This window comes from Lates calcarifer, unplaced genomic scaffold (genome assembly GCF_001640805.2).
Source record: "Lates calcarifer isolate ASB-BC8 unplaced genomic scaffold, TLL_Latcal_v3 _unitig_4531_quiver_858, whole genome shotgun sequence".
NCBI classification, from domain to species: Eukaryota; Metazoa; Chordata; class Actinopteri; family Centropomidae; genus Lates; species Lates calcarifer.
Genome location: NW_026116955.1, coordinates 7,299 through 35,290, shown reverse-complemented (window position 1 = coordinate 35,290; position 27,992 = coordinate 7,299). Strand labels below are relative to the sequence as shown.

Genomic DNA, 27,992 nt, shown 5'->3' with positions numbered 1-27,992 from the left:
CTGCTGTCACAATCACTGAATTATATTTTATGTTTTTTTTTTCATTAATACTATATGTATTAAATTGTTCGCAATCATCTGTTCTCTTCATCTCATAGCTTCCCTCTTCCAATACAGTCGGTTTATGTTAGAGCTTTTATCCAATCAGATTTCAGCCCCATCTGGCAAGTTGACTGAAACCTGCCTTGACGTCTTCAGAATCAGCAGTGCTATTAATTTAAAATAAATGGCGATGAAACTGTTGCCTCGCGGATCCTTTAACCAATTAGATTAATTATTTCTGAGACCAGGAGCCATCTAGTAGGGTTGCACTAACATAGATATTTCCATGTGATTTGATTGGATGGTCATAGATCGTAAGCAAGCTAAAACATGTTAGTGTCAGTCACAACGACTGAAGGAGGAGGAAGAGTTCAGTCGAGTCTGCCCAGTCCTATTTCTTGCACAAGTTTTAATTCGCTTTAGAATGTCCACTCGACAGAAGCAGTTTTTTATCAGTAGTTTCGGTAAGTAAACTGCATTTTTCCAATATTTTATTGTTTACAGCTTTGTCATTTTATTGATGCTTCTGCTGGAGATGATGTGTGTGGAGCAGCTGTGACTGCAGTGTTTGGAGACCTATTGCAGTGTGTTAATTGGGTTTTTATAGCATTGCTTTAGTAATGGCATTTATTCTGGCTACATGACATGCCTGTCTGTGATGCACAGTTCTGCTATACTGTGTTCCTGTATTTTGTTGATGGTTTCTATAGCACATTCAATAGATATCTATAGAAATCATACTGGTGGTATAAGGAGATGGGTTAATACAGAAAAGGCCTAGGTGTGAAATGCTCAGCTCACCACTGGAATAAAGGGTAGAATACTCATAATTTTCTGCAACCTTTGTTGGATTTTCAGTACGTTTGTAGTCAGGAGATATATATATATCAAAAAAGAAAAATAAAAGCAAAATAAAACCTGAATCTGAAAAACAGTCACACAGTCTTTGTGGTTTTCCAGTATAAACAAGCTTCTCTCTCTGACTGTGTGATGCAGTCCATGTCCTGCCACACATGAGCGGTGTTGCTAGTAAGGAAAGTAGCTATTGGCTGTCCTAAAAGTTGCTATAAGCTAAATGATGCCATCGCCTAATTTGCATATTTGAGTATTTGCATGTAAAAGTAATGGACGCTGTAGCAGAGAGGAATAATATCAGAGAGACAAAAAAAAAAGTTAGTACAAAACACCATAAATATGTTTAGAACTGCAAATGAGGCAATTACTTCTCAAAATATATTACTTTAATGCTTTGTCTAGACCTACATTACATAAATTATGTGGGGTGGCATTGCTGGCTCTGGTGTGGGTCTCCTCTCTGCTCTGACTGCAGCTGGGAGTCTCCAACAACACCAGAAAAGTCGCTAGATTTGTTGCTAGTTGCTTTTAAAAAAAAAAAAGAAAAAAAAAGGAAGTCGCCAAGAGGATTTGGAAAGTCGCCAGATTTTTTACAACACTGCACATGAGTGCTTGAGATGAAAACCTAGCCCTCTAACTGTTCCGTCCCATTACTTCTACCCACTGCTCCTCAGTTATCAGTTATCATTGTTCATATCTCACAGGTTCTTGTATAGCATCATTTTTTATGCCTCACTCAGCAATTTTTTTCCTTGGGTTTTCTTCTCTTGCCAGGTAAGGGGAAAATAAAATACATTTTAATACATTTCATTTTTTTTAATTATTATTTTTTTTTATAATTAAACTTACAAACACAAAGTAGCTATTAAGTAGTTATTATTATTAATAGGCTTTATTTCTGTGCCATTGTCTGGCATAACACTTTTTTTTTTTATATAAGAATATACTGTTAATGTTACTGCTCTATTTACATGGCAAATAGGCAACTAAAGTGTGAAATTACACTACCAGTAAAAAGTTTTAGAACAGCTCACTTCATTTCTGAAATTAAGTGGAGATTTTAAACACAAGGAATCATGGAATGAATTTAAATTTCTAACTTATCCACCATCTGAACACACCTGTGATGTTCTTTAAACGAAAATTGCTCAGAAAGTTCATTCCAGCACTGTTGCCCATATTGCACTTTAGCAATATTAACCAAGAGGATGTGCTTTAATGTCATTTGAGCACAACAGTGATGTGGGCAGGACTGAGGTCCGCAAGCATCACTGCTTGGTCGGAACTGCGTGTTGTATAATTGTTGTTTGCTTTGCTTTCACCCTCTGTCCACTGCATCCTAAACCAGCCAGACAGGGTTTAGGTCTGAGGCCTGTGCCAGCCTTTCATCATTTTAAGCCATCCTCTAGTTTAGTTCATATATAGTACTATTTGCTGCAGTACACTATTGTCCTAGTAATGCATCATAGGGTGGAGTAACACAGTCTTTTCAAACACTCCCTTTGTATGGACAGAGGGTATGTAGTTAATCCAAAAAAGTTGGGGTGCCTACAGAAATTAATTTTGAAGGCTTAATTTACCTCCTTTGCTGCAGGGAAGTGGTAAGTGAGCCAGTTTCTTATTCCATAAAAAAGGCTATGAAATGTGTGAAATGTGTGTGCGGTATGCTAGTTAACAAATTAAACTGCACTGCATTTTCTTTTTCTTCTTTTTTCTTCCTTGTTTATTAGATTGTCAACTTGCACGGTTCTTCCCCCATAGCAATAGCATTGTATATTGGGACATGAATATGTTCAAGAGAACGGGAACATAAACAAACACAGCAGTTGTATTACTTTATGAGGGCTGGACCATATAGAAGTCAAGTGTTAATCTATTTGACAGCCAACAGCTGTCAGTATATGGTTATGCTTACATAATATGGTAGCATCAGCAAACAATATACCAAGAGGTTTACAACTGTAAATGATGGGTGTGGCTGCACTGTTGATTTCATTGCATCCTTTTTCATCCCTTTCTCCAGCCTGGTGTTTTAATTTCTCTAAATCTGTAGGAGAAAATTTGTTTTGCTGTAAACTTGATGGATTTTCCCACATTCATATATCAACTCACCTGTGTATTTCACCATTCACTGTATCCACAGATTGGATCTGTTCTTCAACAACGCTGCCAAGATGGTTTGCAAGTTGAGAAAAATCAGGGTTATCGCTTCCCTGCTGAGTATCTGTGTAGCTGCTGTGTTTTTGACCTCTTCCTGGAATTACCTCAGGCTTCAGAAGTCAAGTTATTGTGGCTGCAACCAGTGTTTAACAGATGGTGACCCATGTATTAGAGAACGTATTATTTCAGCTCCCAAGCCCTTTTTGTCAATAAAGAATAAAATCACAGAGGATATTTTCAATTGGTGGAAGGTAAATGTCAACTTATCTTACCAGATGAAAAGTTGATTCTTGTATCTCAAAGCAATGATTAGCATTGCAAATTGAACATGAAGTTAAAAAGTTAAAAGAAGGAAAATATTCTAAACATTGTATCAAAACTTTGCTTGCCAATAAATTTCTTTGGTGGCAGCAGTCACAGTTAAATTGTAATCTTTAAGATTTTAGTTCTTGTTGATTTGGTGACAGCAATGGTGACTGGTTGTAACAGCAAGTAGAGTTTACTGGAGCCTGTCATTGAATATCTCACTGTGGCTGCTTCTTCTTATGTCATTACTCCCTACAATATCTAAGACTGATCCTCTGTAAAAATGTAAAAATGTTTTTCTATGTAGACACGTCTGTGACTAACAGTTATGGTCATGGAAATAATGTTCTTTTTCTGTTGTGTGTCAGCGCTTACAGGGTGAAAAGCGCAACTTCACTTACTACAATGAAGCAGTGGACACGGTGTTTAAGGTCATCCCACCCTTTCCAGATTTTGCAGAGCCCAGCCCTGATCGTTGCAAGATTTGTGCTGTGGTGGGGAATTCTGCTAATCTGAAGGGATCACGTTATGGACCTCTGATAGATTTTCATGATATCGTGATAAGGTAAATCAACAAACTTTATTAAAATCCCTGTGTTTGTCATGTCATCCTTACTAAGGTTACAAACAATACTTCACTCTACAATCACTCTAAAAAAATCTAACTTCTAAGGGTAAGAATTTCTCTGCCACAAACAGATGGTCAACAACACTTTTATTCAGGATTTTCATGTAATGTGAACCTCAATCACCATCATCTTTAACTACATGCTAATAAATATGTATCTCTCTGTACTGCCTAGAATTAACCGTGGCCGTACCAAAGGCTATGAAGCAGATGTTGGGACCAAAACAACTTATCATATCATGTATCCGGAGAGTGCTACCTATTTGGAAAACACAACTCGTTTAATAATGTTTCCATTCAAGTCAAGTGATTTTCTGTGGCTCATGAAGAAGTTAAATCCAGGGTAGGTCTGCAAAGCTACTCTCTGTATCTATATTTATTAACTTTAACTGCAGATGAGGGCAGAACATGTTATAACAAATGTGTTAGCATACAGCTGCTCATTTATACATCTAGCAGTGACAGACCACCTTTGATTTTATTTGTAATAGATTTTTTGGTAAGTTAAATATCTGGCTCTTTTGTTGCTAAATTCTCTGCTTTGTTCACTTGAAAGTCATTTGTCTGTTTGGTGCTGGGGAAGTAGAGTGAGTGAGTGAACCCAGCCTTCTTACTGTTAGCCTAATTGAAGAGCCATTTGAGCTTTATAGAAACGTAGGAAAGCAGTTAAACCGCAACATTCACATGGTTACTAACTAGCTAGTTCAGTTATTATATATTGTATAATTATCAGTATGAATCTAAGATAACATTCTGAAAAACTAGTGTTACTAGTTATTACCAAATATGCCCATTTTCCACTACATTTAGCAATTAATGTTTCCTCCAACAGGGAGAATGGTGCTGTAAACTCAAAGTTGATTGCTAACAAGAATCTGGTGAGTATTTTAAATGAACTTGCATGATAGTTACAATTATTGATATCTAATGAAGTCATCCAGCAATACTATCGCATTGTATCATTGTTCATAATGTCAGATTAAGGGCTCTGTCTTATTAATAACAGGTAGCAATCCTCAGTCCAGAGTTTATGAAATATGTTCATGAAGCTTGGCTGGGAAATAAGGGCTATTATCCATCAACTGGCTTTCTGACTTTTGCTCTCAGCCTGTTCCTTTGTGATGAGGTAGGTTTATTACACATTATGTTATTTAACTGAATGACAGTTGGTGGCAGAAATGTACCAAGAAATGCTGATGCACCAGCAAAGACAAGGAAGAACAAGACTGACAGTTTCAAAATGTTATAAATTAATCCTCGTAAATACTTTCTGATAAAAATGTGTATGTAGCTGGATCTAGTAGCCAGTTAACTTACCTTAGCATAAGGACAGGAAATGTGGAAACAGCTAGCATGACTCTGTTTGAAGGTAAACAAAACTAGCCCACCAACAACCTCTACAGCTTAGTAATGAACTCATTATGTATATCATTATAAAAACTGTAAAAACATTAAAGTAAAAACATTTTGCTTTTTTTTTTTTTTTTTTTTTTTTTTTTTTTACTGTTTTCAGATTCAGTGCTAAGCTAAGTATTGAATCTTGGCTCCCGTGGCTCCAATTTCATATTCAATGTTCAGTCACGAGAAGGGTATTGATCTTCTTACCTAACTCTTGGCAAGAAAGAATAAGTGTATTTTCCAAAATGTCAAAGTATTTGTCTACGGTTTGGTTAAATTCACTTCACCTGACAACAGAGTGTTCAAAAGGTAAATTAGTACTGCAGTGTGCATTTCCACAATACTAAATTGTACAATTGCACAGTACGAAAACTTACAACAAATTAGTACTAATTTTTTTAAATGTGGAAACAATAAATTCAGCTAAGATTCATGGTGTAATATTTGTTTTCTCAGGTCACTGTTTTTGGGTTTGGAGCAGACAGTGATGGAAACTGGAGCCACTACTTTGAAAGACTTGGAAACAAAAATTTGAAAACTGGAGCTCATCCTGGAGGTTATGAATATGATGTTATGGTGCAACTAGACAAGAAGAAGAAAATCCGTTTTTTTAAAGGATGGTAAATTTCGTCTTGCTCTTTCTGTCTCATTAGTGTCCCTATTTCATTCATTAAACATTGCCTTTATCATTTTATTGTTAATTGTTAAGTTCGAATGTATTCATGTTTAGGCACTATCATTTTATTGTTTTTGTATTGAGCATTTGAGTGTGCTCATGTGTAGAGGAGTCATTTTGTGAACTTCTTGCATTACTGCAGTGTCGTAATGTGGGAGGCAGCTGTTGGATACCAAAGCTCCAGTAGGCGTTGGTCTTCCTCAAACAAACTAAAGTCAGTAAAACTATGGGTTACAAGCTGTGATGTCATCTGATCACATGACTTCTCAGATGTTCAGTCATAGATTAGGATGAAGCAATCTTCAAACTCCTACCTCCACTCCTCGCTGTTTGGTTTGGGATGGCCTAGTGGGTAGGGAGAGGGTGTAGGGGGGTGGTTTGAAAAAGGACAATAGTGTTTAGACATAGTGCGTTAAGGATATTTTACATTTTTCATCAGGATGCATTTATGTTTGTTCATCACAAAATATTATATGATGTAAATATACTCTATATTTGTTATTTCAATCAAAAATTATTCCTCAAAAGCTATGCGGGTAATTGTGTTACAGATGACAATGGCTCCATGACATGTGAGGACTGCTTGTTTCCAGGAATGTAATGAGCTTATTTCTTCAGGTTGTTGTTTTTATGCATATGCATTACAGTTTACTAATTTTTTATCCATAATGCAGTGTGTGCAGTGTGAAACTGTTTTATACAATTTCAGGTTTCATGTGTTTTATTTATTGTCTTCAAATATGCCTGATCTGGGTATATGTGATCCCTGTACAGTGAAAAAGAAAACTTTTTAAGTTTAACATTTTAACTTTGTAATTCGCCGCAGGTTCATGAATGTTTATACTTGTGCATTTATTTCTGCTTTCTCTGCCTGACAGATACGATAATATTGGCTACTTAATGTCTCGCAAATAAATGCCTCAAAACCATCTGACTGTTTGATGTTGTTCAATTCTCCATGTAATAGCCACACATAAGACAAGGTTTTGTAACAACAATAACATATAACTAAGTAAGTGATAGAATTATTGAACACCAGATTGCACATTTAGCCTTGAGTGTTACTGACCTGAGAAGTTTTTATTAGTATTACTTTTCATTAAAATGATTTAGGCCTTTCAACAGACTTTTCAGTGCCCCACATTTTGGTTTCTTCCAGCATGATAATGCACCATGTCACAAAGTAAAACTGGTTTGACGCAATCATATCAGCAACATCATCTTGTATAGCTCATACCTCAAAGAACTGAGGCTGTTTTGAGGGAGGCAGTATCAGTACCCAGTATCAGTATGGTGTGGCTACTTTCCATTTGGGCATGTCAGTATGACAGTTCTGGTATCAATATTCCAACAGGAACTCAGTTGTTTGCTGATCCTGTAGTTGTGTGGTTTGTGTATTATAACTCTGTCATCAGAAAGCTGTTTAATAAAAATAAACATATCTTTACGAGCCTGGGACACGCCCAAGACTTGACTGTCAGTGCAAATTAGGCCTTTGTTTGCCACACAGTGACCACATTGGGACTGGTTTCCCCAGTGTAAGGAGGCATGCAAAATGCTCCCTGGTAGGACACAACACAGTTTTTTGGACAGGGAAAATGTACTGTACTTTTTGTCATTTGGATTTGGTGAAGTTTTACTTATGGCTTTATTCAGATACAACGGGATATTTACAGAAACAGCTACATGCACGCAAGCATCCATGCATGCATCCAAAATATGTTGTAAGACCTAAGCTAGTTTTGTTTATTAGGTTCTTGTGACAATGCTGATGTGATCAGTTGAAGATGTGTTAGTGAATATAGGGAGGGTTTGGTCACCACCTGTCTATGTATAAGAATAATTTAAAAAAGAAAAAGAAAAAAACCCTGATAACCTTTGGTAACCTTTCTTTTTTCACAGTCTTCAGGACACAGTTAAGGGGTAACCATACAGCTTCATAAAACTCTTTTCTACTGTGCAAACTTAATAAATCATAATCTGAAGGGTCCCATAACCGGAACCTTTTGAGATTTTGTAGGGCAAATTGTTTTGCTTATCCGTTGGATTTTTACAAACTGGGAAGGATCTTTGAAAACATGACAGTCAAACATTGTCATTTTCATACACCTGTCCAGTTTAAACTTCCAAAGTCATTTTTGTAAAAAAATTTCCTCTTTTTGAATATCTGACCGGTGTTTCCTTACTGAGCTGCAGTGGAGGGACAGTAACACAAATAAGGAATTTTGCACTAAAAAGACTTTGGAAAACATGCATTTACTTTGTGAAACTCAGACTGCTGAAGCCTCATATTAGCTTTATATTATACTTGCAATACTTTTAAATTGAACTTTGCACAGTATAAGTATAATAATAATAACTTTGAATTTTGCTCCCCATCACTTTCATTGGCAGCACATTAGGAATGAATTTCTTAACAGCCAGTGTGACCAGGATGAATTATTACAGCAAGTAAAACCTCTTTCAATGTTCATACTAATACCTAACTATTCTCTTAACACAGATGTGAAAAATTGTGCATCCATCCTTTATTACTGACCCAGGATGGTTTAGACAGTTTAAACTAGGCTAAAACAAGCTTTTCATTCATTTTAATATCTCCTCACATAAATAATATGATGCTTTCATAGTCTAGAAATGTGACTGTCTGAAATGATAAGCCTGTCTCTTCATGTAGACGTCAAGTGTCATGATGTGAAGGACACATCATCTGTGTGTCATAGACTGTATTTGAGAGAGGGGGGGGGGGAGTTTGTCTGTCAGGTTCAGGTGGTTAATTAATGCAAATTTTTTCAAAGAACAAAAGTAAGTTGAGAAGAGTGAGAAAACAAGTACCAGTTAAATAATACAAGTATACAGTAGTATAAAAAATGAAACAGTGTTTCCTGATATCATAATTTCAGAATTATTGCCATTTATATAATAAGTGATTAGTGATCCATTCCTCAACATCATGGCAAGAAACACCCTTTGTTTAAGAATAATATTTCTTTAATGTGGCTGTATGGACATCCCACCATCAAAATTTGACAAAACTGTCAACTTTCACTGTCACTGACGGTGAAGGGCAGCAGTTTTCCAGTGTGCTCTCTCTTTCTATGGCTGGCTCTCAATCTCTTGTTTCAACATGGGTATATTGATTTTATAATAAAATGTAATCAAATATTTGATAGTGGTGACCATTATGAAAGACAAACTCAATATTGAATGAAGGGGCTGGCCAAAGCAGCGTAACAGCTGATTTGCTGCCACTGTGTACACACATGCACAGGTGAGTAGCAGTTCAGGAGCAAATCAGATGACAATAACCCTACCTTCAGTCAGCTTATTGGGTGTGTCACTGTATAAGTGAATCAACCAATGTTTGCTTTATGATCCAATTAGACCAAACAGGATTTAGTGTTGTTTCTACTTGCTACCATGATGTGGTGGCAATGAAGACATCAAACCAACTAAGCTTGGATCTTTACTGCTAGTAAAAAGTGAATGCCAGTGTTTGTATTAAGTGGAGGCACTACACAGAACATACAAGAGACGCTCCTTGTGGGTTTGCTCCATGCTCTTTATTATTGTCCCCTGTGCAACACCAGATACTCACACAAGGTCTGGGTTTGAGTTGGACTGCAGAGTGAGCTGCCAACTAGTGCTCAGCACCTGTGGGAACTCCTTCAAGACTGTTGGAAAACCATTCCAGGTGACTACCTCATCAATCTGACTGAGAGAATGCCAAGAGTGTATAAATCATCAAAGCAAAAGGTGGCTACTTTGAAAAATATAAAACATATTCTGGTTTGTTTAACAATTTTGTGTTTACTACATAATTCCACGTGTTCCTTCATAGTTTTGATGTCTTCAGTATTAATCTACAATGTAGAAAATGATAAAAAATAAAGAAAAACCATTGAATGAGAAGGTGTGTCCAGACATTTGACTGGTATATCACACACACACACACACACACACACACACATTAAGCCTATCCTGCTGTCATTATATGTGTTGAAATGTAAAGGGTGCCCATGGACAAGACATTGGATGTGTGCAGAGTCATGGTACAAAGATACACCCCTTGTAGCCTCTTCTCAAATCCACATCTTAATTAGTGTGAAGCATTCACAGTATAGTTCTTCTAACTAGGGCCAGAGCACTAGCGTGCGAAGGCCCTACTGTAATCGTAGGAACTATAATTATTCCTGTGGGGTCGTTCATTGGTTCAATAAAATGGCTCCATAGCGCCCCCTTGGACATCCTCAAAACCCCCTTTTGATGCCTCGCCATGAAACAGGAAGTTGTGTTTAAGGTGCTGTAACTCAGCCATACTTTGTTCAATCAGCACCAAATTTCACAGTGATGGTAAGGGTCCCGACATGAACACACCCACATGTCAGTATAAAAAGTTATAGTGCCACCTACTGGCAACAGTAGCAGGTTGACATGATCTACTTCAGACTTGGTCTGAAAAGCCTTAAGGACTTCATGATGACTTATTGTGAAAATTTTGATGTTCCATTGAAGGGTGTGTCTGTGGCGCTGTGGCGAATGTTCGATGTTTCGTCATTAACCAGGAAGTTGATGTGACTCATGCATACTTCTGACCATACGTCATATGTCTGATCTGCCCCAGATTCCACAGGTTTGACAACAGACCTGTCCTGAACACACCTACATTCCAATATACATATATAATCACAGTGCCACCTTGGCAACAGGAAATGATGTGTTTTATCAAAGTAGATTGATCTGATTGACCTCAAATGTGGTCAGACAAGCATTAAGATCAAAATGGTGCTGAACTGTGAAGACTGTGAGTCTTCATGGGACACCCTTGCTGTGTTGCCATGGCAAATTTTGATGCTGCGCCATTAAACAGGAAGTTGATGTAACTCCCATATGTACTGTCCAATCTGCCCCAAACTTGAGATGCTAACTGCTAACTGTCATGGCCTGAACACATCTGCATGCCAATAGTGGCAGTATGATATAATCATAGTGCCACCTATTGGCAATAGGAAATTATGCGTATATATTTGGCAATGATGATGCAAAATGATGAAGTGTCCAAACTCTCAATTTACTGCTCACTTTATAGTCAATTATTTAGTGTGTGTGTTATACTGTGGTTAATGAGTGAACAAGGGAGTGGTTCTGGGGACAGCCTGTATTTCCAAAGTCAAAAGTCAAAGTCAAAGTCAGATTTATTGCTCTTAGACTCATGGTGCTGCAAGGTGAACATAAAAGTAGAAAAATATATATATAAAAAAGATATTTAGAGAGAAATAATACAAAAGAAAGAATAAAAATATACAATACAACAACGGGTATACCAAACTGTAATATGGGCATGTAATATTGTTTCACATTAAAATGGTTATAAACACAATGGATAGCACTTTCACTGTATATAAGTATATTTGGTCAAAAGACCAAACTTGATTCTATGCAAGTAAATTCTTAACATACTGACTGATGCTCAAAAAATACACAAGAAGCGTGATGACAAGAAGAAACAACTACATTTTACATCTACAACACTAAGCTGACTTCTTTGTCCAGTCCACCACAGTGTCCATTGCTGCTCGTGTTAAGGGAATTGACACAGAGACAGAGACAGACAGAAACAAAGATTACCATCCTCTGAAAAAACTAATTTTCTGTCGCTGATATAGTTCCTGAATGAGTTCATACTCGAGATTTCCATGATGATTTCCGGTTCTCAGACGTTGATTTTTTAGTATCTCATAGTAATGGTTCCAGTTTCCAGCTCTGTCTGCTCCAAAGCCAAATACACTGACCTGGAAAAACAAAATTTATATTTTGAATCTAATATGAATTTAAATTGAAAATAACTGTCAATGTCCAATAATAAAACCTAAAATCCATTAGAGGAAAAGCTGGGTGATCAGTAGGATTCAGATATTGATATGTTGAGATATCTTTTTCCCTGAGCATTGCATGGTCTGACCTTGGGGTGAATTTGCTGGGATATCCACTCCTGGCAAGATTAGCAACTGTCTTGACTGTTTTCCATTTGTGTATAAATTTTCTCACTGTAGAATGATGGACTTGGAAATAGCCTTATAAACCTTCCCAAACTGATGGGCTTCCCTAAGATCATTGTTTTCTCCTTGGCATTGTATTCACACATCTAAATGTTCCAAACCAGCAAACTGCCAAAATTTCTGCTTCTATAGAGGTGGTCACACTTCCTGATGATGTCATTTAATTAGTAGTACTGGGCTGCTACTTACTTTCTTAATTCCTATGGAACCAGTGGGAGTGTACTTAATTTTTCTTACACTGCATCTGCATTTTGGTCTAGTGTTGGGAAAATAAATAATAACACAGTGTAATATGTCATGTGTTGTTGTTCAGCTGAGGTTGTATTTAGTTCATTTTAAGATCTGCCAAGGACCAGATGATTTTTTATAATTAGAGTTCATAGAGTTCAAAGAGGGCGTGCTTTCATTTTCACATGACTCTACATTTCAAATCAAGGTTATACTGGTGTGTACAAATACATATAGAATAGGACATAAATAGTAATTTCATTTAGTTTAATTAAACTAATTAAATTATGCAATATTAGTATAGATAACAGATGGATTTAATCATTAACAATAAACCTACCTCATCACACATGTGCATGCTGAGAATCAAAGTCAGAAAGCCAGTGGATGGATAATGTCCCTTGTTTTTTAGCCAGACAAAATGAACATATTTCATGAAAGCTGGGCTGAGGATCACCACCTGTTGAGGAGGTAAGGTTAGCCTTCAAGCTCACATTTATGAACCATTCCTTTTAGCAGCCAATTGACTATGCACATTTATTATTGCACAATTCATCAGATAGCTACAGTGCTGTGCAGAAGCTTTAGGCACTATAAATAAAATGAGGATGCTGTCAAAAATAATCCCATGATTAATTACTATCAACTATCAACTACCATCACTTAACCTCATGTGAGGTGCAACAAATGGAAAAAACCTAGATCAGATTAGTATTTCTGTTTGTATGATGCTGGCTGTGTGTTTGGACTTCTTGTCCTGCTGCAGATTTAATCTGGGACTGATCAGACCTGATGGCACTGATGAAGGATAAGAGTAAAAACGGTGCCTAAAACGTTTGCACAGTACTGTATATGTATCAGATTTATGCTGGATTATTATACTCACCAAATCCTTGTTAGCTTTCAACCCTTTTTTTCTGCTAGAGATAACAGGAAATGTTAGAGTCCACCCTCAAATAACCACAAAAATGTCAGTTGTGTTTCTCCAGCAGCAGATATTTTCAGAGAAAACAGATAAAATCTGTTGATACTACACAAATATTCAGCAGAAACATTTGGCATTGGCAGTGAACAGCATGCATATTCATTGAGTATAATATTTCCTTGTTATGATAGTAAGACCATGTCATCTGCTTGGCAGTGCATGTCCCTTAGAAGAAATATTAAAATGCAGGTTGGTTTAATGTAAGGATTGTCATGACTCAAGACAGCTAAGTTAGCCAGGTATTATCTACATCTATATATGTTGTTTGGTTGTCAAAATCTTGAACGCCATATAATCAAATTTCATCCCAATACAGAAACAAATATAGATTTTCTTTTCTTTTATGTACAGATTTTTATGACATACCTACCCTTGAGTGAGGGATTTAAGGAGCCACTGTAAATCACTTATCTTGAATGGAAACAGCACAAGGTGAGTGGTGTTGTCCAAATTAGTGGAACTTTGTGGATACATCACATGATGAGTTGTTTTAGTTCCAACGTCTTTTTCAAAGCCTTTAGTTCGGCCGTGGTTCATTCTAAATGACACAGATTATATACTTGTTTATATCATGAAGTTACATAACAATTATACAGTGACTGAAGTTCACATTACATAGTAATATGGAATCAAACTGCTGTTTTTTAAAGCTAGTAATTGTTGGAATTTTAAGTAGGCACCAGTTATCTGCTGATTTCACTGAAAAAGCTGGTGATTCATTGTACCTTATAACGATATCATGAAAATCTATGAGAGGTCCATAGCGGGATCCATTCAAATTACCAAAATTCCCCACCACAGCACAAGTCCTGCAATGGTCTGGGCTGGATTCTGCAAAATCTGGGCTGGGTGGGAACACCTGAAAAATCCTCTCCACTGTGGTATTGTAGTAACTGAAGCTGCGTTTTTCAAACTGTATGCCCTATATGCAACAAAACCAGATGTTCACTTCACCAACACCAGCAATAAATAACAATATACTGACTTTTCTTTCTTAACAGGAAAACAGAAATGATAGCTAATTATAGATACCATAACACAATCTTTAAATGTAAATGTTAAAGAGTTGACATTTACCTTCCACCATGTAAAGGTATCCTGTGAAATATTGCTTTTCATTGCCAAAAAGGGCTCAGGAGATGCATTCATAAGCTCACTAAACCATGGGTCGTACTCCTTCAAACATTTATCACATCCACAAAGACTTGTATTCTGAGGGGGGAAGGAATCATGGTACACAGATAAAATCCATGAGGATTTAGAAAACACTGAAATGGCAGTGATACACAGTAGAGAAATGAAAACTCAGGCTTTTCTGGAAAGCATCTCAGCAGTGTGACGTCGTTGAATAAGGATCAGAACCAATCTGTAGATAGAATGTGTGGTGCGATACAAAGGTTAGTCTAGATTCATGAATATGAAAACCAATCATGAATATGTAGAATTTACTAACACTGTGACAGTTGAGCTAAAACCTCAGGCTGGTGGTCACTATTTAAAAAAATTCACTGTCTTCGTCATAGCAAATATAAAACTGATGGCAGTTAGAGATGGACAAGAGGAAATGAAAACAGGGACAAAAGGCATGACTTTTGTGCTGATAAAAGACATCATGATGCTCACAATAGTTTTTGTGTCTCTGTCCTAACTATCAGGGTTGTTGGTGGTAATGGTAGAGGAAGTAAAGTTCGCATAAAATTGTGTATTTTATGGAAGAAACTTTTGTTGGGTCAAAGCCTCCTTTCACTGTCACAGAAGGCAGATGCAAACTAACAGATAAACTGCCCTGTATAGTGAAAAAATAATAGATTGTGTCAAACCTTAAAATGTACTCAGTAAGGTGTGCTTGTAATTATTCAAAGTGGTAAACGTAAATGTATGTTTTTGCTTTCACAGAAATTTTTAAAATATAAACAATATTATGTATTGTTAAATGAAAAAAAAGCCTATAATTAATGTCTGAAATATACTTTTTATCACTTGTATTTTCTGCCACCAAAAAATGTAACAGTATTATTATGAAAGAGAGCAGCATAGAAGCATACATTAAAACTCAGACCGACGGAAAGTACTAAGTGTCTACACAAACAATAGTTTCCATTTTGCATGAGTATTCAACCAAAGACCGGCACGTTGTATCCATCAGATTAATCATTCTAACAGCACACCATCATTTGAAATATGTTAATATATGTTTTATTTTTCTCTTACCTGAGCAGATTTCGATCAGAGAAGACTAAATGATGAGACTGATATAAGGGAAATATGAGAGAGTCATTTTATTGAGAACGAAGCAGGCTTTGGCGATTAGACCGCGCGTGGCAAGAAGAGGATCGCCTCGGATCTCCTCGGACAGCAGGCGAGCCTGACCGAAACTTCCCATATGCAGAGAACTAGAGGGATAGGACCTGAAGTTGTCAAGGTCTTGTGGAGAAAACTTCAATCGGGAGTAGAAGGAGGTGCTTGGTGTCCGCAGATGGGGTGGTGAAGGGGTGGAAGGCTGAACGACAGCAGAGATAACAGCAGCAACATTTTTGACAGCTACCCAGTGATTAGCTCGAGAGGCGAGCGTGTTTGGTTATGATTGAATGAGAGCAGGAGAGTCTAAGAGGCGCTGATCAGTGAGGAAATGGTGCGTCAGGTTTAGGAAAACCATAGGTGAAATCGTTTGTTATCGAGACGATCTTTAGGATCGATAAATGATGTCATTTAATTTCATAGAATGAACACATTGTCCACTGTGGACACTCAATGATGGTACAAGTGTGTTGTCTGTCGCCCATACAGACCAACACTGCTTGTTTCTTTCCTCACTGTTTATATGTTAGAGACTTGGATCTGCCCTTCATCGAGTTTGGTCGCTAACCATGGCTTCATTCATTCATTCCCTATCATATATTATACTGAGTAATCTCATGCTATGTCAACAGTGTTGACTTTAGACTGACAGCAGAATAGCTCCACATTGTTTTCAGTGGTCCATGGGCTTTATTTTACAAATAACAATAGCATGTATATATTATGAAGTCAGTAAAATCCTCTGCTGTTCATCTAAGAAATACACTTGGGCCAGAGGGGAACTGGACAGGGTTGGGGTTTATCACGCCAGTCCAGAACCAAAATCAAGGGAGGAGGAGAAACTAAACTAAAAGACCTGTGGCACCGCACACTCACACCACTGATTCGTGAAGAAAACCCACCACCAAGCCCAAATGTATATTAAACAAACTGAGAGCCAAACTGAACTGCGAGTCAAAACAGCAGCGTCATCCAAGGAGAGGAGGCGGAGGAATCTATTAACTTGGGCTTCACTAGCGCAGCGTCACGGAGGACCGTCTACAGAATATTAACAATCAGTGGGGCAACAGATTCAAGAGAGGAGAGAGCGGACAACACCGACTTACCACACAAGGGTCCAAGCAGGACGGGCTTCCAGCAGGGCAACCCAGCCCGCATTGCAGCAAGGAAAAAGTGTCACCAATACGCATACATACCTAACCTGCAGTATCCAGAGAGAACATGCAAACTCCACGCAGAAAACACCTGGGTGAACTGGGGTCCAAACCTGCTGCACCACTGTGCAGCCAGCAGATTAAAGTTTATTATGGATTCAAACCTGTGTCACCATGTTATTTATTTCTTGAATGTATCATTAAAACTTGAATGTATCAATAAAACTATTGTCTACATGGAAGTAAAAAAGGCTGAGGTAATGGTGACATATATTGTACATAATTCTGTGTATTTTGTGCATAAGATAATCATATGCATGTATCTACCAACCTGAACAACAAGCCGAATGACAGAAAAAAAGGATTATTTTCTTCATGTAAACAACAAATCAATTTCCATTGCCATTTTCAATATTTGTGAACCCTAACAGCTGAATTTAAACTAGTTTTGTTTTTTTTGTTTTTTTAGAAACATACTTTATTTATTTCAAAACCGTGTTCCCTGTTGTAGTAAACAGGTTAGAGCAGTCTGTCAGCTTTCACATGTCAAATAAATGATTTAAGTTACATGTTTCACCAGTAAGCACCATATTATCAGAGATTTTCATTCATCCATTATCTATACTGCTTATCCGTTAGGAGTCATGGGGGGGCTGGAGCCTATCCTATTGGGCAAGAGGCAGGGTACACCCTGGACAGATCGGATAGGCTCCAGCCCCCCCATGACTCCTAACGGATAAGCAGTATAGATAATGGATGAATGAAAATCTCTGATAATATGGTGCTTACTGGTGAAACATGTAACTTAAATCATTTATTTGACATGTGAAAGCTAGTCCATCGCAGGGACAGCATATATAGACAAACAACTATTTACAGAGAGAACAGAGAGAACAGAGAGAACATGTAAACTCCACACAGAAAATCCTGGGGCAAGTTTGAACTCGGAATCTTCTTTCTGTGAGGTGACAGTGCCAACCACTGCACCACCATGCCGCCCACTTATTAGAGATTGGGATTTGGGATATTGAAATGAAAATCAAAACAGTTGCATGATCCATGAGTTGAGAACTGGATGAGTTTTGAAGAAGCACCTGGAGTCCTGTTTGGGACTGTCTCTGAATCAGACTAAACCGTGTGCTGCTCGTTTCAGAGACCAAACCAAAGCCAAACCAACCACCAAGTGATCATCCTTGAAACCTCCTCCCTTAGAAACCAAAACTAATGTTTGAAAACACATCTGACGTAAAATATTACCTTTGTGTGGTTTCTTGTCTGCATACTGTAAATGTTAATTCCACCACCTCTGGGAAACACTCCCCAAGGCAGAGCTATCCTTGTGCATTTGTAGTAGAGCCAGTAGAGCCATAACTGCTTTAAACTGCTGCTCTAAACTTTAAAAGATATTTTTAATGTTTTGGTGTTCTAAAAACAACATGCATCATGCTACCATGCCAGAATGTGTGTGCATTTCATCCAGCTATTGGATATTAGGATGCTGATGCTTGCCAAATTACACAGTTACTCTGTCAACATACTACATTTTACTTCCAAGTGTGTCTCAGCCTTCTAGGATGAAAACGTGACATACCTGTCTGCTAACGTGATACAACTGATAAAGCCCTCAATGCACACAGACACAAGGAAACTGCAGCCTAAAAAAAGCTGTGTCACAATACCAGTGCAGGTGATGTACAAATGTGTTGTGTAAGAACTGAGTGTGTCCCCACCTTGTTAAATACTTTAATGATGACAAAGTCACACAAGGTTCAAAAATTACCACAGGGCACGAGAAGGTTAAGAAAATACAAAAATTGGGCTTTATTTTACAAATAACAATAGCATGTATATATTATGAAGTCAGTAAAATCATCTGCTGTTCATCTAAGAAATACACTTGGGCCAGAGGGGAACTGGACAGGGTTGGGGTTTATCACGCCAGTCCAGAACCAAAATCAAGGGAGGAGGAGAAACTAAACTAAACGACCTGTGGCACCGCACACTCACACCACTGATTCGTGAAGAAAACCCACCACCAAGCCCAAATGTATATTAAACAAACTGAGAGCCAAACTGAACTGCGAGTCAAAACAGCAGCGTCATCCAGGGAGAGGAGGCGGAGGAATCTATTAACTTGGGCTTCACTAGCGCAGCGTCACGGAGGAGGGGCAACCCACCTGGGTGAACTGGGGTCCAAACCTGCTGCACCACTGTGCAGCCAGCAGATTAAAGTTTATTATGGATTCAAACCTGTGTCACCATGTTATTTATTTCTTGAATGTATCATTAAAACATGAATGTTTCAGGTTGGCATATATGAAATGTTTGTAAACACTGTTCTCTTAAATGAATAAAAAATTTGATACACTCATCTGACTCACCCTCAGTTGCCATATATGCTCAAAGTCATAAGCTTATTAAGTAGAGATGAGTGTGGGTGTTTGAAGAATGTTTTCTGCCCTGTGTCTTGCCTCTAAGGTGACACATTTCTAGTAAAGGTTGCAGACATTACCCAGGAAAAAGATACTCACAACTTGGGTTAAAGACTTTTATTTCCATCTAATATTCATCTTAAAAAGCGCTGGAACATTTGTTGATAATATGACAGTACACACAGTTCACTGGTCTGACAATGGCTGAACTGGTGGAGAAAAAATAGCCATCTACACATGAATGTGAGGGAGTTACAAACCAGCTCTGTGAGACCATGCATCTAAAAAGACATTAGTTTTCACTACGCAAATAAAATAAACCAAAGCAAGAATTTAATATTTGAATGAACCACGTCCTTGCTGCTTGATGATGGCTGATGTTAAAGCTATTAACATGAAATATTGACATCCTTAAGTACTATTTTGGGGATGAACACACAAAAACACTGTGTGTAGTTTGATCAGATCAGCAACACAAGCGCAGTCGCCATTATATGTGTATGTGAAATGAGGTTTTTCCCAAGAAGCCCCAGCCCAGTTTAAACTGGTGAGAAGAGCCCATACAAAAATAAAAATACTGATATATATATATATATATATATATATATATATATATATATATATATATATATATATTCTACAGAATGTACCTGAAATGAACACATCACAGAAGTACTCATCTCAAATGAAAGCAATCAATGCAAAATAAAAAGTGAGTCACATGGTGTCACTGTGTGTCAGTGAGGCATTCATTCAGTGTAAACTAGCTGTTCTCACACTGCAGTGCGTACTAACCCTCCAACCTTACCTTCCACCCAGTTCTACCGACTGCTTATCACAAACTATCACGGTTTGTCAACAGTAGTGTGTTTTCCTTCTGTCTATTTTTTTCTGTTTGCAGTTTTTTCTTCTTTTCTAACCAGGTAAGAGGAAAAACTAAATTTAACACATTTAAATTGATGGTAGAAATTTATAATTATCCTGAGAGAGATACAATGTTGAGTTTTAATTGGTTGAATGCTCATCAACAAAATTTTTAAAAAGCTAGTGATTAAGTTATGTTACTCAAGTCATCCATTATGAATATGTTTATTTCTGTATTGTTATCTGGCATAACACTTTTACAACAATATACTATTAATGTTACTGCTGTAATTACATGTCAAAGAGGCAAATGAAGTGAAGATTTTTTTGATAAAATAAAATGCAAGCGAACAAAAATATTCATTTATTTTTATTTATTTATTTATTCATTGACTGGCACTAAGTACCATGACTGTAATGCTCACAGCATATACAATTAAATACTCACTGATTATCTTGCGCTGTTCCTTATGCAACCTCCTGAAGAAGTTAAACTGCAAAGCATTTTCTTTTTCTTTTTCTTCTCTTTTATTCCTTGTTTATCAGATTGTCAGCTTGCACTGTACGAAAATAAGCAAACACAGAGTCATATTACTTTCCGAGAAAAGTTTTAGTAACCCAGTGTTCTAAGATAAAACAACTTATTCACATGTCCATGTAAATGACTGAGGGCTAGTTTCAGCTGCATGTTATTTCCAGTCCCTTTGCTCGCATATTATTGAGGAAAAATGTTCATTCGAGGTGTGCCTTGAGCCAACAATGCACCAACAGGTTTACACCTGTAAATACTGGGTGTGGCTGTACTGTTGATAGCAGAGGATATTGTTTGTATCAAATCTAATCCTTTTCTGTTGTCCAATAATATTAGATATAATATATATAATTTATATAATTCATATATAAATGTCCACTGGTGACCTCAGTTTGATATTTAATATGGTGTATAGTAATTAATTAATTGTTTTGCTGTTAACTTGACAGGTTTTCCCACATTCATATATCAACTGACCTGTATATTTCACCATTCACTGTATCCACAGATTGGATTCTGCCACGATGGTTTCCACATTGAGAAACACCAAAGTTTTTTTCCTGCTGTGTATCTCTGCATTTGCTTTGTTTTTGAGCTCTTCGTGGGATTTGTCTGTATATTACCTCAGCCTACAGAATTCAAGCCCTTGTAGCTGTCAAAAGTGTTTAACAGACGGTGATCCATGCTTTAGGGAACTTATCACTTCATCTCCCAAGCCATTTTTGTCAAGAAAAAATGCGATCTCAGAGGACATTTTCAAGTGGTGGAAGGTATAGGTCAACTCATCTTTAAGGACGCAGCAAAAATATTATGAGTCTGTTTCACTGTTGTTTGTTTAGGAGACTCACTGAGTGATCTGTAGTCAGGAACTTGGCCGCTGCAGTCACATTTAAATTATAATCCTTTAGATTTCAGTTCTGGTTGGTTTGGCAAGTGCAGTTTAATGCAGCCTGTCATTTAACATCTCACAGAGGCTGCTCCTTTTTTCAGTACTTCCTACAGTATCTAAAATTGCAGTTTCTCTGAGTGCTTCACAATAAAAGCCAACCCATGTTTTGCCTGTTATTTGTTTTTAACATGAAGATGTAGCAGTAGGAAGTGATGTTCTTTTTCTGTTATGTGTTTTAGGGCTTACAGGGTGAACAGCGCAACTTCACTTTCTACAATATAACCATAGAGAACCTGTTTAAGGTCATCCCACCCATTCCAGATCTTGTAGAGCCAAGCCCTAATCGTTGCAGGACATGTGCTGTGGTGGGGAACTCTGGTAATTTGAAGGGGTCAAACTATGGACGTCTGATAGACTATCATGATATTGTAATAAGGTAAATCATAATCACAAGACTCATCCTCACTACTGCCACCTTTAAAGAAGATATTTGTGAATTTTGCTATCGCCATATACCCAATATTAGCATTAACAGCTGTTTACTTATCAGTCTAAAGACAATGTTGCAAGTTAAGCATCAAGCTTCATTTCTTTTCTTGCTGTCTCCAGGGGTGGAAAGCAATGCCAATGTTTTGCGTTGCTATGTTCATCACTTCTTTTCTAACCCAGCTAACCCTGGCATGTCACTTTCCAATAGCAAGTCACTGTGGCATCCAGACTACCTTGACGACTTAGTACTGCACAGAGGGCATATTTTAACCTCTTGTATTGAAAATGCAGCAGTGGCTTAAAACTCACATTAAGCTCTTAAAAAAAATGTAGTTTCACCAATGATGAATCAAATGCTGAAAAATGTAGTAACTTCTAAGGGTCAGAATTTCTCTGCCGCAAACAGGTGGTTGGCAACACTTTTGTGTACATGTAATGTGAACCTCAATCGCCATCACTTTTAAATACATGATATTAAATATGTATCTCCCTGTACCATTTAGAATGAACCGTGGCCGTACCAAAGGCTATGAAGCAGATGTTGGGACCAAAACAACTCATCATGTCATGTATCCGGAGAGTGCTACCTATTTGGACAGCACTACTCGTCTTGTGCTGTTTCCATTCAAGATCAGTGATTTACTGTGGCTTCTCAAGAGTGTAAATCCAGGGTATGTGTGCAAAGCTACTTGCTGTATCTATATTTATTGATTTATCTGTACTTTACTATATATTTAATTGTGGGAGAATGGAAAACCTAAATGGGTAAAAGTAACAGCATTGCATAGATTTGTTTGCATGAAATTTCTGATTTTAACAATTCCTCCACTAAGCACTGAATGCTATGCAAACTAAACTTTAATTGCAATCCAGTTTTAGATTAGCTGTCAAACTGTTGTACTGTTGATCACACAATATAGCAAAGAATACTGACTCACGGAAGTTGTTGCTTGTTCTTGCTGCATGGGAATTACAGTGCCACGTTCAGTTTATTTGCTGCAGGAACAGTCTCTGAACTTTTTGATTGTATCTTGTATCTGGAATTTTCATTGGTTAAAGCTCTGCACTGTTGACCTGAAAGTCCTCTGTTTGGTGCTGTGAAGGTCCAATGGATGAGTGACCCCTTGCACACATAATCAACAATCAAATGCTAACAGATGCTAACTTGTCGCTAACACTATGGCTATCCTTCCTAAACTGACATGAAATGCTACAACAACCTGCAAGTTCAGTTCATACTGCTATAACAGCTTCACATTAATTTGACACTTGACAACACAGAGTCTCTAGCAAGGTAATAGTACATGCAGCTTCACTGTCACATAGGGTAAGATCTCCTGTTAGCCAGCTCAAGGAGGCATTTGAGCTTTGTAGACATGTTGGAAAGCAGTTACATCTCAGTATTCACATGGTAATTAACTAGCCAAATTATGTTTTGCAGTGACCAACATGAATCTACCATAACAATGCAACATTTTAATCTGAAAAACTAGTGAAATGTTGTTATTATCAAATATGTCCATTTTCCACTGCATTGAGCAATTAACGTTTCCTCCAACAGGCAGAATGGTGCTGCAAAGTCAAGGAGGATTGCTAACAAGGATCTGGTGGGTATTTCAAATGACCTTGAATGACATCAACACTTATAGATATCTGATTAACTTATCCAGCAATACAACTGCATTGTATCATGTATTCCCAACAGAGAGGAATGGTTCATAAATGTCAGATTAAGGGCTTGGTCTTATTCATAACAGGTGCTGATCCTCAATCCAGCTGTCATGAAATATGTTCATGAAACTTGGCTGGCAAAGAAGGGCAAATATCCATCCACTGGCTTTCTGACTTTGGTTTTAAGTATGCTCATTTGTGATGAGGTAGGTTCAGGTTGAATGACAGTTGGGGAGAGAAAGAGCACAGACACACATGCACACACACACACACACACACACACACACACACACAGATAATGTTGAATGATTATAATCTAAGCACAGAGAAGCTGTTGACTTTAACTTTCCCACACTCTTTACCCTCCGTCATGTGTCCACCTGCAAACCACTTGTTTAGAATGTTATTTCATAGTATGCAAAAAACGAATCACACTTCCATTGTTAATTGTGTTCTAGTGGAGACTGACTGCAATCATAAAACATATATGTTATCTCTATTGTTTGAAATTCAGATAAAGGCAATATATGTTAATGGTTTATGAAGTAAAATTTTATTTCAGAACTGCTTTTTAAACCCCAAATATGTCCCGGGTCAATTTGACCCAAGGAATACCAGAGGGTCCCAAAAGTGAAGACAATACAAGGATTAAAGTTCTTTACCTACTTATGTATTCTAATTAGTTTTAGAAAAAAAAACATTTAAAATCTGGAAACAATACTTTAGATTACATTCGGCTGAGATTCAAAGTGTAATATTTGTTTTCTCAGGTCAGCGTTTTTGGGTTTGGAGCAGACAGAGATGGAAACTGGAACCACTACTTTGAAATGCTCACAGACAAAAAGCTGAGAACTGGACCTCATGCTGGAATGCATGAATATGATGTTATTATGCAGCTACACAAGAAGAAGAAAATCCAGTTTTATACAGGATGGTAGTTTTTGTTTCTCCCCTTCTCTCCACATCACTTGCATTAACATGAGCAGCTCCATGCGCCACCACTTAAGCTTTGCCCTTGTGCTAGTCATTTTATTGTTATTTATTGAGCATTTCCCTGTGTTTTTGTGAACTTAAATTTTTTACAGCGAAATACATTTTGTCATCTAATCTTTGAATGGATTAGGTTAAGAAGGAACATATATTTTGAATGAATTAACAGCAGCAGACTCTCCAGGAGGTGGCTGGAGTGTATGGCATATAAAATGTGAAACTTTCACACAAGAGAGCGTTCACATCTAGAGTCTTGGTTTAGGCAACAAAAACTGTTACATAACTCCTTTATTTACAATGAGAACTACAATGGTGGTTGTGAATGTAAATAAAGGAGTTACGTCTGATGTGAACATTTTCTGTATTAAACCAGACCATAATCTTTGCCCAACCTCAACCAAGTGTTGCTGGTGCCCAAACATAAAAACAAATATGTTGCATGTGAACATCATACTTATGAACATCAAACTTATTTGTGACTTGCCAAACACACCAATGAACAATATTTCCTCATTACATTGATAGAAAATGTAATTCAGTTGCAGTCACTTTCCCTATAAAACGTATTTGCTCTTGCAGATTATTTGTATTGAAACATAATTTCTCAGAGATGTAGGGGTGTTGCATAATACTGACTCTCCCTTCATGAGGTTTCACCTTTCCTTGTTTGATTGTGTGATGTATCTGATCGAGCACTTTACTAGGACAACCTGTACACCTGCTCTTTCATGCAATTATTCAAACAGCCAATCACAAGGCAGCAATGCAGTGTAACTGACAACAGCCTGGAGTTTACTCAGAATGGTGTGGGAAAAACAAGAAACATCCAATGAGCTGCAATTCTGCCTTAGAATTGGAATTCTGCCCCGAATGGTCAGACTAGTTCAAGCTGACAAAAAGGCTACATCAACTAACCACTCAATACAAATGTGGTGAGCAGAAAAGTATCTCAGAATGCACAACACGTCGACAACAACAGACAAGACCACTCAGCCAACTACAGAAATCTACAGCTGCAGAGGGCACAGGCTCACCAAAACTGGATGGTTGAAGACTGGAAAGATGTAGCCTGGTCTGCTTACTGACAACAGTCCAGGCTGTTGATGGTGGTGTAATAGTTTGGGAAACATTTTCTTGGCCTACTTTGAATTACTTCCAACATGGCAATGCACCATGTCGCAAAGCAAAACAGATTTTGTGAAGATGACTGTTAATTCATTGTTAATTCAGTGTAGGTCAGTAACCCTTGAGTCACCAGATCTGAACAGCATATTGGGATGTGCCAGAACAGGGGATTGGCAGCCAACAGCTCTGTAGAAATTATGTGATGCAATCATGTCAACATGGAGCAGAGTCTCAAAGGAATGTTTCCAACAACAACATAGGGAGGCTCTAGCCAGTACTAGTATGGTCTTCCTATATACAATGCTTGATGAGTGTATCTGTATTGTATATTATAGAAAATGTAATGTAAAGAAATAAATAATGAATTTTCTCATTTAATTCATCATTTATTGTGACATTCTGCTGCCTGCTTTACAATGTTTGACAATACACAAGAAAAGAATGACAAAACATTGAAGTGGAACTATTAAAACTCCTAACTTATAGTACAGACATCAGTACATAAGTGTTGAAAGACCTAAGCTAGTTTTGTCACACACACTGTTCCTACTTCTTAACCTTTAGGAGGCTGTCTTATCATGTCAGGAGACTGTGAGCCACACCTGAACCCACTTGTTTCCTTGTTATTACATAGGAGGACTGAAGCAGTCAGATCTTAAAATCAGTTTAATAAACTTAGCTTACTTGTAAAACTTGATTATTTGTATGGTCTCCATGATTTTGTCCTGAATTTGAGCTGGTTCATGAATTAGTTTCTTGTGACATTATCAAGAAAATTGCTTGGATTTTACAAAATGGGAAGGATGGAATGTTCATCTATGAAAAGGTGACAGTTGTTACTTTCACTTGTGTGTCCTTAATTTTAAAAAGACCTTGTCAATGTGCACACATGGAGCAACACTATTTCTCCATTTACAAAAAAAGAAAAAAAAATCACCTTTTGGCACAGTCACAGTGGCTTCGTAAATATTTTTTCATTATTATATTTATTTATTTGCTGTAATCATTTGTAAATTTCATGCTGACAATCATCTGTGCAAAAATAAATTCTAAAGTGCAGCAGAAGCTATTATGAGGCTCCACCAACCTAAATCTAAACAATAACTCTAAACCTAGAGTGGGTAGCTTCCAAGGTTACCATCTTTTTCAGTTAGACTTACTATGGAAAACAAACATTTGATTTGACAACTGAAGCCCTATATTCACCTCATATCAAGTTTGAAATGAATCTTTGTACAGAATAAAGACTTGGGCTTCTACTCTATCCAGGATGAATTTTACAGCAAGTAAAACCTGTTTCAGTCTTCATACTGGACCCGAGTATTGTTTTTAACACAGATGTTGTGGACCTGCCCTAATACTGACTCAAGGTGGTTTAGACAGGTTAAACCAAGTTTATGGCTTAAAACAAGCTTTTATCCCTTTCCATGTGAAATTGGTTCCAAGTTTATTAAATAGATTATAAAAATGAGCAGGCATCAGAATTGGCAAAATATTCAACATGTAATCAAAACCAACTTCAACAGTTTTGATATTACACACCTAGATAAGACATACATATTAAATTGTGCATATTTAACACACTGATTTGAACAAAGGTAGTTTAAATTAGAGCTGTAAATGTGAATGAGATGAACATGCATCTAGAATTCCCCTCTGTGCTCCATGTTAGGGCAACCTCACAAGGGGAGGGATAGAGACAATAGATGTTATGACAGGGAGGTTACAGATATGGCAGTGGACTGTTTCACAACCTTCTGAAAATAAAGCAGGTGCATTTTTTTCTTTATCAGTAGCTAGCTTGTCTTCATATTTTTCTTCCACCTTCAGCTACACCTCTAATGGAAACTTTTTTTGGAAACCAGTTTGAATGAGGTGACAAAAATATTTGTGGATAATCATTCAGTGATTAATAACACTACATTTTTCAGTTTCTGTCAAAATAATGAGGAAGTTCAGTTGCAATTCAAAATGCATTTTAAATTCTCTTTTATGAGTAGGATAGACATTGAAGAGGTTGGTAGGTGGGTGGCTCTTTTTTTTTTTTTTTTTTTTTTTTTTTTGCAGTTGGTTTAAAATGAAAAGTCTGGTGTGCTTTCTCAAGAATAGTAGTGATGTTGTCCCCCAACCCCAAGTTGAAGTAGACTGTCGTTCCAAGGAATTTGTAGCCTTCCACTTAATGGATTTATTTTTTCCAATATAAGATAGGGT

The 27,992-nt window shown here is 37.3% G+C and overlaps 3 protein-coding genes across 4 annotated transcripts; 2 read left to right on the top strand and 1 right to left on the bottom strand.

The window, feature by feature from the left end:
• The first annotated feature begins 1,552 nt into the window (after window positions 1-1,552).
• Window positions 1,553-6,994, top strand: LOC108900335 (CMP-N-acetylneuraminate-beta-galactosamide-alpha-2,3-sialyltransferase 1). Of its 2 annotated transcripts, none has more exons than XM_018701319.2 (7): window positions 1,553-1,671; window positions 3,041-3,308; window positions 3,732-3,928; window positions 4,167-4,334; window positions 4,824-4,869; window positions 4,998-5,117; window positions 5,846-6,994. In XM_018701319.2, exons 1-7 carry the CDS (start codon window positions 1,625-1,627, stop codon window positions 6,011-6,013), a joined length of 1,014 nt encoding a protein of 337 aa, XP_018556835.1. In that variant the 5' UTR covers window positions 1,553-1,624; the 3' UTR covers window positions 6,014-6,994. The 2 variants fall into 2 exon arrangements, with proteins under 2 accessions (XP_018556835.1, XP_050924396.1); XM_051068439.1 differs by having other exon boundaries at window positions 4,824-4,873; window positions 5,002-5,117.
• A 4,248-nt stretch (window positions 6,995-11,242) lies between these two features.
• Window positions 11,243-16,825, bottom strand: LOC108900331 (CMP-N-acetylneuraminate-beta-galactosamide-alpha-2,3-sialyltransferase 1). The gene is made up of 9 exons (XM_051068440.1): window positions 16,742-16,825; window positions 15,651-15,837; window positions 15,549-15,559; window positions 14,415-14,549; window positions 14,063-14,259; window positions 13,708-13,875; window positions 13,239-13,272; window positions 12,693-12,812; window positions 11,243-11,857 (listed from the first exon to the last, which is right to left on the bottom strand). The coding sequence occupies exons 1-9, from the start codon at window positions 16,823-16,825 to the stop codon at window positions 11,690-11,692; spliced, it is 1,104 nt and encodes a 367-aa protein (XP_050924397.1). The 3' UTR covers window positions 11,243-11,689.
• Window positions 16,826-19,973: 3,148 nt separating this feature from the next.
• Window positions 19,974-26,159, top strand: LOC108900333 (CMP-N-acetylneuraminate-beta-galactosamide-alpha-2,3-sialyltransferase 1). Its single transcript, XM_018701318.2, has 7 exons — window positions 19,974-20,144; window positions 21,126-21,387; window positions 21,746-21,942; window positions 22,499-22,666; window positions 23,557-23,602; window positions 23,753-23,872; window positions 24,437-26,159. The coding sequence occupies exons 2-7, from the start codon at window positions 21,142-21,144 to the stop codon at window positions 24,602-24,604; spliced, it is 945 nt and encodes a 314-aa protein (XP_018556834.1). The 5' UTR covers window positions 19,974-20,144; window positions 21,126-21,141; the 3' UTR covers window positions 24,605-26,159.
• The last annotated feature ends 1,833 nt before the right edge of the window (window positions 26,160-27,992 follow it).

Excerpts from the sequence above, each read along its gene's own strand:
- LOC108900331 (XM_051068440.1), bottom strand. The coding sequence starts at position 16,825 with ATGCGTATTGGTGACACTTTTTCCTTGCTGCAATGCGGGCTGGGTTGC. Across the intron at positions 13,876-14,062 it reads TTTCATGATATCGTTATAAG|AATGAACCACGGCCGAACTA; the intron begins GTACAATGAATC and ends TGTGTCATTTAG. Across the intron at positions 13,273-13,707 it reads CTTAAATCCCTCACTCAAGG|CAGAAAAAAAGGGTTGAAAG; the intron begins GTAGGTATGTCA and ends TGTTATCTCTAG.
- LOC108900333 (XM_018701318.2), top strand. The coding sequence starts at position 21,142 with ATGGTTTCCACATTGAGAAACACCAAAGTTTTTTTCCTGCTGTGTATC. Across the intron at positions 21,943-22,498 it reads TATCATGATATTGTAATAAG|AATGAACCGTGGCCGTACCA; the intron begins GTAAATCATAAT and ends TGTACCATTTAG. Across the intron at positions 22,667-23,556 it reads CTCAAGAGTGTAAATCCAGG|GCAGAATGGTGCTGCAAAGT; the intron begins GTATGTGTGCAA and ends TTCCTCCAACAG.
- LOC108900335 (XM_018701319.2), top strand. The coding sequence starts at position 1,625 with ATGCCTCACTCAGCAATTTTTTTCCTTGGGTTTTCTTCTCTTGCCAG. Across the intron at positions 3,309-3,731 it reads ATATTTTCAATTGGTGGAAG|CGCTTACAGGGTGAAAAGCG; the intron begins GTAAATGTCAAC and ends GTTGTGTGTCAG. Across the intron at positions 5,118-5,845 it reads GCCTGTTCCTTTGTGATGAG|GTCACTGTTTTTGGGTTTGG; the intron begins GTAGGTTTATTA and ends TTGTTTTCTCAG.